This window comes from Parasteatoda tepidariorum, chromosome 1 (genome assembly GCF_982258835.1).
Source record: "Parasteatoda tepidariorum strain Cologne lab strain chromosome 1, Ptep-v5.0, whole genome shotgun sequence".
In the NCBI taxonomy this organism is placed as follows: Eukaryota; Metazoa; Arthropoda; class Arachnida; order Araneae; family Theridiidae; genus Parasteatoda; species Parasteatoda tepidariorum.
The window spans coordinates 23,870,332-23,882,707 of record NC_141755.1 but is presented as its reverse complement, the minus strand read 5'-3'; the positions used below and the strand labels follow the sequence as shown (position 1 = coordinate 23,882,707).

General features: G+C 31.9%; 2 protein-coding genes across 2 annotated transcripts; both read left to right on the top strand.

Annotated features, from left to right (window-relative positions):
• Nucleotides 1-4,889: 4,889 nt before the first annotated feature.
• LOC147816319 (uncharacterized) lies at nucleotides 4,890-8,360 on the top strand. Its single transcript, XM_087157582.1, has one exon. The coding sequence runs from the start codon at nucleotides 4,890-4,892 to the stop codon at nucleotides 8,358-8,360; it is 3,471 nt and encodes a 1,156-aa protein (XP_087013708.1).
• A 61-nt stretch (nucleotides 8,361-8,421) lies between these two features.
• LOC147816318 (uncharacterized) lies at nucleotides 8,422-9,384 on the top strand. The gene has a single exon (XM_087157517.1). The coding sequence runs from the start codon at nucleotides 8,422-8,424 to the stop codon at nucleotides 9,382-9,384; it is 963 nt and encodes a 320-aa protein (XP_087013643.1).
• The last annotated feature ends 2,992 nt before the right edge of the window (nucleotides 9,385-12,376 follow it).

Genomic DNA, 12,376 nt, shown 5'->3' with positions numbered 1-12,376 from the left:
TATATGTTGAGCCACCTGAGCTAGATTTGGCATGTGACATTTTTAGCGGCAATCATTGGTCGATTTTCTAGCGTTGCCATTCCGTTAGCGTTGCCAAATTAAGCAATAAATTGTGGCAACGGTTTGAGAAGTAGAAATATTCCTTTCCTTTCTAATTTCTTTTTTTTTTTTTTTGATTCTTTGAATCAAAATTTGTTTTTTCAATTGTACAGAGCTGTATATTAGCAAATACCACTGGTGTTATCTTTTACTAAATTTGAAAGAAAAAAAAACAGCGTGTTTAATTTATAACAATGCCTAATGTTAAACCTCTGAGAAAAATTTTTTTTTAAACATGCCCTCCTAAACGGGTTAATTGAAATTTTTGATCAAATTTTAAAATTGAACGCGCTATCCTAATTTAATAGCTTAGAACAAACGAATCTGGAGCTTTAAGAAACCCGGAGACAAACTCCTCATTTCATATTCAAATTCTTTATGTTCAATACATTCAAATTTTATCTTCATATTTTTGGGATTCAAAAACAACGTTTTGTTATTTTATTGTGCTCTTATGATCTTTAAGAAAGTGTAAAGATAATTCACTCTAAGAAAAATCGGTTCAACGTTAAACCAACGTTATAGTTATCTTAAACCATATAATGTGGTGAAGTTTTATGGGCATTTTAACTAACTGCTAAATTGTACCTCTTTATTGTTCATGTTAAGACAGAGTATCGTTTTATCAAATTTAAGACGTACTGCGGTAATATAATTTGCATTGCTTAAACATGGTTATACAACACAATGGTTCAAATTTATTGGGGCAAATTTGAACGATATTTTGGTTTTCAAAACGCTTAAGTAATTTGTAATGGGATACCTGCAAGTGACGTAGTGTGGGTATCACGATCCTGATTGGTTGTTGAAACGTTACATTTGCTTACGTAAACATCAATTACTTCGATTCTATTTTGAGTATGCCAAACTTGTGAAGTATTAATTCTTTTAAGTGACTCATTCTATATTCCTTCGCAAATATTCTTTCAAAATAATTCAAATCTTCCATTATATATTTCTTACTTAATACAAAGACAGGAAAACACGAAGTCGTGTAGAACATAAACAAACTAATTAAACATCGCAGTTGCCAGGTGCAGAGAACAAAAATATATCATGCTTATAATAAAATACAAAAGAAAAAGATAAATCTAAGTTAAGTGAAAGGCATAGACGAGAAAGTATTATATTTTAACAAATTCAATGTTCGATACAGGATTGTATTCAGGGGACCGGAAAGTAATGTCGTTTCGGTACATTAATTATTCGTTATTCTTAAAAACCAACTCATTTTTTTCGATCCGTTTCGATTAATTTTCGATCCGGCATTGAAAGGTTGTTGCTAACGAGGGTGAATACACTACTGATTAAAAATAAAATCTTGACAACAAATATCAAATACACCGTAACGACATTACTTTCCGGTCCTTCTAATATTTAATTAACTTCACGTTAATGAAAATGTGGAGAAGCGTGGAGATACTTCGCTCGACTATAACACGCCATCTTGCATACCTCTTCTCGAGTTGCAAAAACAATAACACTTCAAATAATAATTTGTATACGTGAATGTTAATATAGTCAGTTACGAATTGATACTTTTTTACCCCACTCGATTATTGTTTTTCACTGTAAAACTCAACAATCAATTTCACTATAAAATCATTTTTATAAGTAAATTATTGCTTTTTATGAAACTACTTGGCATTTTAGAAATTGTATTATGCATGCTCATTCCCTTTACCTATAATTTTCAAGATATTTTATCTATTTTCACGAATGAAGTAAAAAAATTACCCTTAATTACTAAAAAAATATTCTGTATTTGAATGAAATAATTTTCTTTGAATACATTTCAGCAGCTAGTTTCGATAAAATAACTTTTTACCACTCAGTCTTAGTAAGCAAATCAAAGTAATTCCCCTTTATTAGTACAATTATTTTCTCTTAATTTTCGAGTAGATAATTAAATGACGCCTTCTATAATTATCATGCCTTACTTTCTCAGCTGGAATGTTGTTCACATATTGTTAAGATTTGACACGTCCATGATAATGTTTCGCGAGTAGAAGAATTTGTTTACAAATTGCAATGCAGTAATTAATTTCTGAAAGAACTTACAGAATTTTAATTAATCCATGTCAAATTAAGGCATTTGCTGTTTAGTTGTCAATAAAGAAGAACAAAAAAGGTAATACTTATTAAATTATTACTTATTAATTAATTATTAGGGAAATTTTTGGAATTAGTATTAAATATGTGCATATTTAATCATGTTTTATAAAAATTATGTTTGTATCTTATAAATATATTAAAAGGCTTCATTGACGCTCTGTGTAGATTACAGTACACAAGATGTTCTATAAGGCAAAATTAACTGTTGTCGGTGGCAGCAGGGTCCAGTTAGACCTCTCCCCAATTTTCTATTTTCTCATTTTCATTTATTTTCGATTAACATTCCCAGCTATTGTAATTCCCTTATTTTATTTCAATCGGAGGTGCGAGCCTTAGTAGCACAGGAACTCCGTTGCTACAAAGCAACACCCCTCGCCCTTGGCAACAGGGTGGCTAAATATAATAAAAAAGCGCCGCTTTGTTCCTCAAAAATGCACCCCATGCGTATTTTGCAATAATTTTTTTTAACAAATATCAAATTACGAATATTTTATAATATTTTGAAAATTACTTTATTTCACGCTTGTTTATAAAATCTTTTCTTCACTTTAAAAATGAATCTTGCAATGTTACGTAATGTTACACATGTGGAAAAACGATACAAAAAAAATGCTTTAAATTATTAATATCAACAGTTTCTTGTTTCTTATCTGCATAAATTTTCAATATTTTAAAAAATGACCACTTTTAATTATGTTACACATAGCCACTGGTCAGTAGTTAAATTTCCTAATTTTGCACAATAAGACAATCCCTACTGACCACCTTTAATACATATTTTTAGAATCTTCATTAAAAATAAAATCAGAATGTATTCACATTAAGGGTAGTAAATTAATATTTATGTCAGAACGAAAACAAACAATTATAGTATAATTTGGCTTATTGCGAAAGATTAGAATGAAAACATCAAAACCTATTTGAGTGCCCAACGAAAAGGGGAGGAGTTAAAAAGTAATGATTAGAAACGCCCCCAAGTTTCATAATCAAACAAGTATAGAAATTTTCAGTTTCGCTTCACCACTTATGATATGTTAGATTGCGATATTTTTTTATATTTCTTCGCTTAATAACACTTACTATCCACTTATATTTTTATTTTTTACAAGAAATTTACAATATATATTGATATTTGCCATAACGGAACAATTTGTATATTTATACAGAGAGTTTCTTTGAGACTATACATGTAGTAATAGTTTTAAGAATAACTAAGATCAATATTTAACATCATAAATCAATATGTAAATAAGAAAAGAAAAACTAAACTGGTTTCAATTAATAACGAATGATTATCAAGGCCGATCAGGGTGCCGAAAAGGAGGGAATGTAAGCCGTAAAAAACAGATCCAGTTTGAAGATGAACGCTATTAGCTCGTAATGAAACGTACATACATTCTTATCCTACCATCATAGACTTATTTTTTATAATTTTAATCTTTCTTCGGCTATAATCGCCTTCCATAATGATTTTAAAAAAAATGATTTAAAAATTTTTTTAAAGCGCTTTCTCATTCAGAAACTAATTTAAAACGCATGATATAACTTTATTTTATTTTTACCAGGATTTTGCAGTTCTTTTCTTTGTGTAAGTATGCAGTCAATGCCAGAGTCATGGAACACCTTGTATAGACACCGAACGAAAGTTTTAATTTTTTCGATAAAAATGATGTAACGCCACATTTCACGATAACATATCATTGATATCATTGTTACGTTTTGAAATAAGAATTGGATAGGTTTTGTATAATGGAGAGTTGGGTGAAAGCGTTTTTATTTGTCTCCAAATAACTTTTGACTTATACAATGGAACTCGAGTTTATGTTTTAGAAATATGTTGAAATTTTGTATTTTCTTTTAAGAATTTTTGTTTAATAAAACATAGGAGTGGAAGAAATAGGGTATATTTCTTGCCGTACTCAACATTGTGGTGACCCGGACGTGATAAAGGAATGGATGCAATATTAAGAAAACGCAGAGCTACTAGAGCTTCCTTTACCAAAACGTTTAATACTTTATTTGAAGAATTAAATAAAGATTTACCAGATGATGAAGTATTAAAATTTAAAAGTGCCACGTTAGAACGACTCTATGGAATATTAAATGATTTCGATTCAAAAGTACTAGAAAAAAAGTTTGAAACTGATGAAGAATTTGAAATGGAACTTACTAGTACAGAAGAGTATAATGAAAAAATGGATCTCGCTCGCGTGAAAATTGCAGACCATTTCAATAAAAAAGTTGAACCTTCCTTGGCTTCCTTTAGTTCGTCGCCAAAGCTAAGCAGACGAAAATTAAAGTTACCCAAGATTGAATTGAAACAATTCGGAGGTGACATTAAGGATTGGCTTACATTCTGGAATCAGTTTAAGCGTATCCACGATGACCTAGAAATGGAAAAAGAAGATAAATTCCATTATTTATATCAAGCAACCGTAGTTGGTTCCAGAGCTAGAGAAATCGTGGAGAGTTTCCCCGCCACTGCTGACAATTATGATAAGGTTATTGAATGCTAAAAAAATAGATTTGGTGGTGAAGAATTGTTAATTGAATTTTATGTCAGAGAATTATTGAGTCTAGTTATTAAAAGTGCCACAGAACAACCGAGAAGAATAAATGTAACTCATTTATACGATAAATTGGAATCCTACCTTTGTTCTTTAGAGTCAATAGGAATGACCAGTGACAAATACGCAGCAATGTTATTCCCTTTGGTTGAATCGTGCATTCCTGAAGAGATTTTAAGAGTTTGGTTAAGGAGTTATTCAACAACAAAGGTTCAAGAAAATACGTATTGTGAAAAATTGAAGCAACTGCTATTGTTTCTGAGAAACGAAGGAGAAGGAGAACAACGAATTTCTTTAGTGAGAACTGGATTCAAATTTATTGCTGCTGGTACTAAGAAAGAAAAGAAGACTGAAACTGATATATTTATACCAACAGCAATTGAGTTATTTTCTGGAAGTAAAAGCTCGAGGACTGTGGTAGATAAAAGGTGTGTATTTTGCGACAAAAACCACGAGAGTAAAGATTGTTTTACGGCAGCCAAATTGGCTTACCATCAGAAGCAAGAACTAATTAAGAATAAAAAAGCTTGCTTTATATGTCTTAAGTTTGGACATAAAGCAAAATATTGCAAATCAAGTGTTAAATGTCTAATTTGTGCTAAGAGACATTGGTCGATCATGTGTGCAGAATTATCGCCAAACAAGCACGAAGTAAAAGATGAAAAAGTAATTGATTCGAGTGAATGCCAAAATGTAATACTTGCGAATTCTTGCTGTTCTGGAGAGATATTCCTTCAAACTTTAATGGTAAATATTGAGAGTAAAGAAGGAAAGCGTGCTATAAGAGCATTAATTGACACGGGCTCTCAACGCTCATATATTCTGAAGAGCACTGTTGAGGAACTGAAATTTCGCCAAATTGATACTCAAACATTGATTCATAGCTTATTTGGAGGGTCAAAATCAAGCAGCGAAATTCATAATCTTTTTTCTATTAAAGTTACTGATTTGAAAAATAGTTATAGTTGTAATATGTATGTTTTGGATCAACATAAAATTTGCAGTTTTGTTCCACGACTTCATGATGGACCTTGGATGCAGGAAATGGTACTGAAGGGCATCTCACTTAGTGATATTGGGAATCATCGACAGCCTATTGAGTTATTAATTGGAGCCGATGAAGCAGGAAAACTTTACAATGGGAAAGTGTGCAATTTGGCGTGTGGTTTAACTGCAGTAGAGACTTATTTAGGATGGGTCATTATGGGGAAAATGAAACCCTCAGTAATTGACGCCAATCTTTCGAATGTTTTGATTTCTCTATTAACTCAGACCACTGACATAGAAAACCTTTGGAAGCTTGAAGCAATAGGTATAACAGATGCATGTGAAATAAAAGATCAAAGGGAAATAGAGGACACAGTCCAAGTGCACTTCGAAAGAACAGTTAAATTGAATTCTGAAGGACGGTATGAAATTTATTTGCCATGGATCAAAGAAGCCAACATCTTGCCCGACAATAGAAAAGTAGCCGAAAAAAGATTACTATCAACTACAACAAAACTTAATGAAGCTAATAAATTTTTCGACTACAATGCAATTTTTGAAAATTGGTGTAAGGAAGGTGTTATAGAAGAAGTCCCTGAACAACTTAAAGGCAACAGTGCACATTACCTTCCTCACCGAGCAGTTTTTAAAAACAGCTTGACAACTCCGGTGAGACCCGTTTTTGATGCATCTGCCAAACAGAAAGGATCCTTTTCATTAAATGATTGCTTAGCCAAGGGGCCAAATTTGCTGGAACTGATACCCGTGATAATTCTAAAATTTAGAGAAAACAGCATTGGGGTAATTTCCGATATAAAAGGTGCCTTTCTTCAAATTTCAGTAAATGATAAAGATCGTGACTACTTACGTTTTTTGTGGTGGAAGGATGATAATAAAACAGAAATAAAACTTTTCAGACATTGTCGTGTAGTGTTCGGAGTAAACTGCAGTCCGTTTCTGCTTGGAGCAGTTATCAAATTTCATTTGAGACAGTTTGACTCTGAAATTGCCGAGAAGTTATTATATTCTTTTTATGTGGATAATTGTGTCACTTCTGCGGATACTGAAGAGGAATTGCGGAACTTCATCAATAAATCGACCGAAATAATGGGCAAAGGAAAATTTGACTTAAGATGCTGGGAGCATACGAAAATACATAATGATGAAGATGAAGAAAAAGAGGAAGTAACTAAAGTACTTGGATTACTGTGGAACAAACGAGAAGATTCCTTGTTTTGTGATGTACCAAAAATGAAGATGAAAGATATGCCAATCACACGGCGTACAGTGTTATCTGTGGCTCAAAGAATGTTTGATCCAATTGGATTTAGTTGTCCAGTCACATTGATACCAAAATTGATTCTGCAAAAAAGTTGGCAAGAAAAACTAAGTTGGGATACCAGATTAACAGAAGATTTGAAAAAGGAATTCTTAGTTTGGCTTGAGGATTTATCTTTATTATCATCAGTGAGAATTCCTCGCCAAGCAACAGCAGTTAATAGAATTTCCAGTAGTTTGCATGATTTTGCTGACGCTTCAAAATATTCGTACGCAACTGCCATTTTTCTGAGAAATGAATCGCAAGATGAAATAAAAGTGCAACTTTTACAGGTGAAGTCAAGAGTTTCTCCACTGCGAAAAATTACGATTCCAAGACTTGAATTATTAGCTTGTTATATTGGCGCTAAGTTATTTGAATTCGTCACGAAAAGTTTAACTCTGGAAATAAATGAAACATATTATTGGACGGATTCAACAACTGCCTTGTTCTGGATTAAGAAGAATGACCTACCCTGGGGAACATTCGTTTGTAACAGAGTGAAGAAAATACGTGAATGTAGTGATCCCAAGGATTGGAGACATGTTCCTGGTATTAGTAATCCTGCTGACTTGCCATCTAGGGGATGCACTGTTTCAAAGCTTCTGGAAACTAAATGGTGGGAGGGCCCACTTTGGTTGTCCAAGTCTAAAGAAGAGTGGCCTAATTCAACCCCAATCGAAAATGAAGAGGAAATATACTTAGAACAGAGAAAAACCGTTGTGGCAACTCTTACCTGCGAGAACACTGAAAATTCATGGATGCTAGCATATTTTTCGAGTTACTTAAAAATTTTAAGAATGATGGCATGGATTCTAGGATTCCTCAAAAATGCTCAGAAAACAAGAACTGAACGAGAGATTGGCGAGCTGAAATTGTACGAATTGAATGAGGCTGAAAAGGTATTAATGAAGCAGATTCAGCAAAAGTCATTTAATGACAAAGATATCACAAGATTAAAATCTTTATGCGTCTTCGAAGACGAAGAAGGTATCTTAAGAGTAAGCACCAAGTTAACTGAAAGAAAAGACCTTGAAAGCTTTATCAGTCCTATACTGCTGCCAAGCACGCATAAACTCGTGGAATTAATGATTTTTTACATGCACAAAAGTATGTGCCATGCGGGGATTCAGATATTGATGTCTAAATTAAGAGAACGATTCTGGATTATAAGATCTCGTAAGACGATTCGCAAAGTTTTAGCTCGTTGCGTGAGATGTAAAAGACACGATTCCTCGTACGAGGATCGAATGCAATCCAGGAGTGTTACCTGAAAACAGAGTCAAAGATGCATTGGTGTTTGAAATAACAGGAATAGATTTGGTGGGACCTTTGATGCTTAGAGAAAAATGCAAAGCATGGATAATTATATTTACATGTGCTGTCTACAGAGCCATCCATTTGGAATTGATAACTTCTCAATCAACACAAAGTTTTTTGCTTGGTTTACGACGATTTATAGCCAGACGAGGAAAACTGAAAGTTATTTATAGCGATAATGGCACTAATTTTACAGGAGCTAACAACCTATTTAAATCGTTAGATTGGAAAATGATCGAAATTGAAGCATCTGTGAATAGGATTCTATGGAACTTTAATCCTCCTGCTTCCCCATGGTGGGGAGGATTTTGGGAAAGAATGGTGCAGATGGTTAAAAAACTTCTTCGTAGGGTTTTAGGTCAATCAGCTTTAAATTATGAAGAAATGACGAGCGTCCTTTGTGATTGTGAGACAACAATAAATTCTAGACCTCTCACTTATGTCTCAGAACAAGGGGATGAACTCATTCCATTGACGCCAGCTATGTTCTTGAAAGAAATATATGATGTCGGAGTGCCAGATTTAGATCAGCTTGATCAAGTAAATTTGAATAAAATATTAAGGTACCAGCAAAATTTGTGCAATGCTTTAAGAGAAAGATTTAGAAGTGAGTACCTTGGGCAATTATTACAACGACCATCAAAGAGTAAACCGATTGAACCTTTGAAAGTAGGAGATATTGTTTTAATCGAAACTGACGGTAAAAAAAGAACTTTATGGCCAATGGCTAAAATACTAGATGTTTTTCCTGGTAAAGATGGGCAAGTACGAGAGGTTCGCCTTAAAACTTCATCCTGTGAACTCGTCAGGCCTGCGCAGAAGATTTTCCCACTCGAAATTTCCTCACCCACTGGACCTAATCTAATGAATAATGACGCATGCAAGAATAAACCAGAGAAGGACTTGCAGGTAGTTGGAAAAACAGTAAGAACGAGAAGTGGAAGACTTATTAAAGTGCCAATTAAATTTTTGAGCTGAAAAACTTGGACTTTCGGAACAGTATTTTAACATTATAATTTTCATTCATTTTACTCATAGAAATATAATTAGTTTTGATTAGTAAAGTAAACCTCCAATCAAAACGGTGGGAGGATTGTTACGTTTTGAAATAAGAATTGGATAGGTTTTGTATAATGGAGAGTTGGGTGTAAACGTTTTTATTTGTCTCCAAATAACTTTTGACTTATACAATGGAACTCGAGTTTATGTTTTAGAAATATGTTGAAATTTTGTATTTTCTTTTAAGAATTTTTGTTTAATAAAATATAGGAGTGGAAGAAATAGGGTATATTTCTTGCCGTACTCAACAATCATATTTATATAATAAGCTATTTTGGCGACACCTATGCTTTAGATGTAAAGCATCTGGGACAAAATAAATTAGTTTAAAAAAAATGTTCTATATACTACATATTTTAACACGCCTTTTTTTTCTTTTTTTTTGGCTTTTTTAAATTGATTTTCATTCATTCATATGATTGTATAAAATAACTCCATCATACCAAAACGCAATCAAGAAATTTGATGAGTCCTTCATATGAATTCCAAAAATTACCACCAATATTAAAATTTTGCTGAAACGCAAAAAAACTAGCAGTAATCAGAATCTGAAGTAGAACAAAGCATTGCAACATAAGCGATTTAAGCGCCACATGTGCTATTAACTTTGGGGGTCTATATCAAAATATATTTTTTAAAATTGTAATGCTAACTGCAACTGAAAATTTTGTGAAAAGTTTCACGTCTATTAATTCGCTTGATAATAATATCAAAATTTCTCTCATGCCAAACATTAATCAAATACTAGAAAAAAATATCCGTTCTTTGTACAGGTTGAGAAAAAATCTATTAATTAAAATCTGTACTGAACAATACGAAATCATGCATAAAACTGAAATACAAAATACCTACACAATTAATTAAGCTAAAAAAAATTTCAATATCTTCTCTATTATTAGTTATTCGTCGCCCTTTTTGGTGACTTTACGTTAATAATTTAGCAAAACATGTTTTTAGTATCTCATACCACCAAAATAAAGATAATCGTTATTCAGTATCATCTGGCATAATTCTGTTGCTCCTAAACTCATAATATTTTAAATTTAAAACAATCGATGAATTTTCTTCTGTACTTATACCTTCGAGGGGCCATAATAAATCTATTTACACAGTATATATATAATAAAAAGGCACGGTATTGGTGAAGTTTTAATAAGCACCAAATTTACGAACGTAATTACTCATGAAATACTTTGTACCAATATTAGTCTATTTGGTACTTATTAAAACTGCGCCAATTACCATAATACCATTAGTGTATATTACCAAAAATAATTAATTATCTTTTGCATCAATAAAAGTATGCAAGTTTTCTTTTATGCTTCTCCTAAATTGATTAATAGCATTTCTCCATCAATTTGGCTTTATAATACGTAGCTTAATTTTATATTTCACTCAGCACTTATTACCATAATTATTTGAGCATTACTGGAGTCAAAAATTGCATAGCGATTTTTTACTTTTCTCACAATTAGTACCTTTGCTTCATTAATTTTGCGTTACATTACAAAACTTATTAATATAATTTCTTTTAATTTCAGTTCGTTCCTATTACCTAAAGTAATAAGACATCACTGACATCAAAAAGAGTATAGCGATTTTTGACTTTTCTTCTAAGTAAACTAGAACCATTTCTCTGTTTCTTTTGCTCTTTAGTAGGTTATTTTTTGTTTCAATTAATATGTAATAGAAAAGTTAAGAAAAGCATTGGCGTCAATTACATTATAGTTGACTATTTCTTACGCTTCTCTTAAATGAAATAGTCTTTTCAATTAGTTCATTTCTTATGGCTTTTAGTTCAATAGTTTATTTTTTAGTTCAAATAGTACTTAATAGTGTAGAAATTATTGAGTTATGCAAGTATTGACTGAACATGACATCTTTAAGTTAAATTAACTATTTATTCAGTTAACTACAAAAAAGAAACAAAATGGAACGACGATCGTAATATATATAAAAAAATAATAAAGAGCACGGGCTTCATAGGTGAAAGTTAAATTAGTAGTGCTGATGTGTTCCCAGATTTCCTAAATATGTAAATACTGTAAAGTTTAAAAATATTAAAGAATTTATAAGAGCAGACGATTGTAAAGTCTAAAAATATTAAAGAAATAATGGGTTTGCAAAATCATAATTAAAATAAAGTAAACGCATAAAGAGATAAACTTAAAATAAAAGCAGACGATTAAATTAGAAGTCAATATTTAGAACGACAGAGTTGTTGATTCTTTTTAGATTAGTTTTATTGTGGAATTTGAGTTTCCTTATATCCCGTTACGGGTTTTCCAGTTGTTTATGATGTTTTCACTATCCCGTTACGGGTATTGCATATTTCTTAATGTTTGTGTTTGTTAATAAAAGTTTTTATTTAAAAGAAAAACTGAATAGTTCTTGATATAGCTTATGATACGTTACAGCTATATTTAATTGGTGGCAGCGTCGGGATCGATTTACCATTTGATTTAAAGGAATTGTGTTCCAAATATTATTCCTTATGGCTTTCTTGGGACGAGCAAAAAAGTGTGATTTGGTAGAATTATGCAAGGAATTGGGCGAAACTATTATTGAAAATGTTACAGTATGTGAGTTGATAAATCTTATAAAAAAATCTGAAAATTACGAAGTGAATCTAGTTAAAGAAATATTAGAAGCAATTAAAGAAAATCGTATCGAAAAAGAAGAAAAAGAAGAAAGAAAACGCCAAGAAGAAAAAGAAGAAAGAAAACGCCAAGAAGAAAAAGAAGAAAGAAAACGCCAAGAAGAAGAGGAAGAAAAACTACGCCAAGAACGGCAAAAACAAGAAGAACGCCAATTTGAACTCGAGAAATTAAGGCTTAGTGCCCAATTAAGTGGCCCTTCAAATCAAAATATTGGCACTACTCTGCGGAATAAGTTAGATATTCATAAGTTA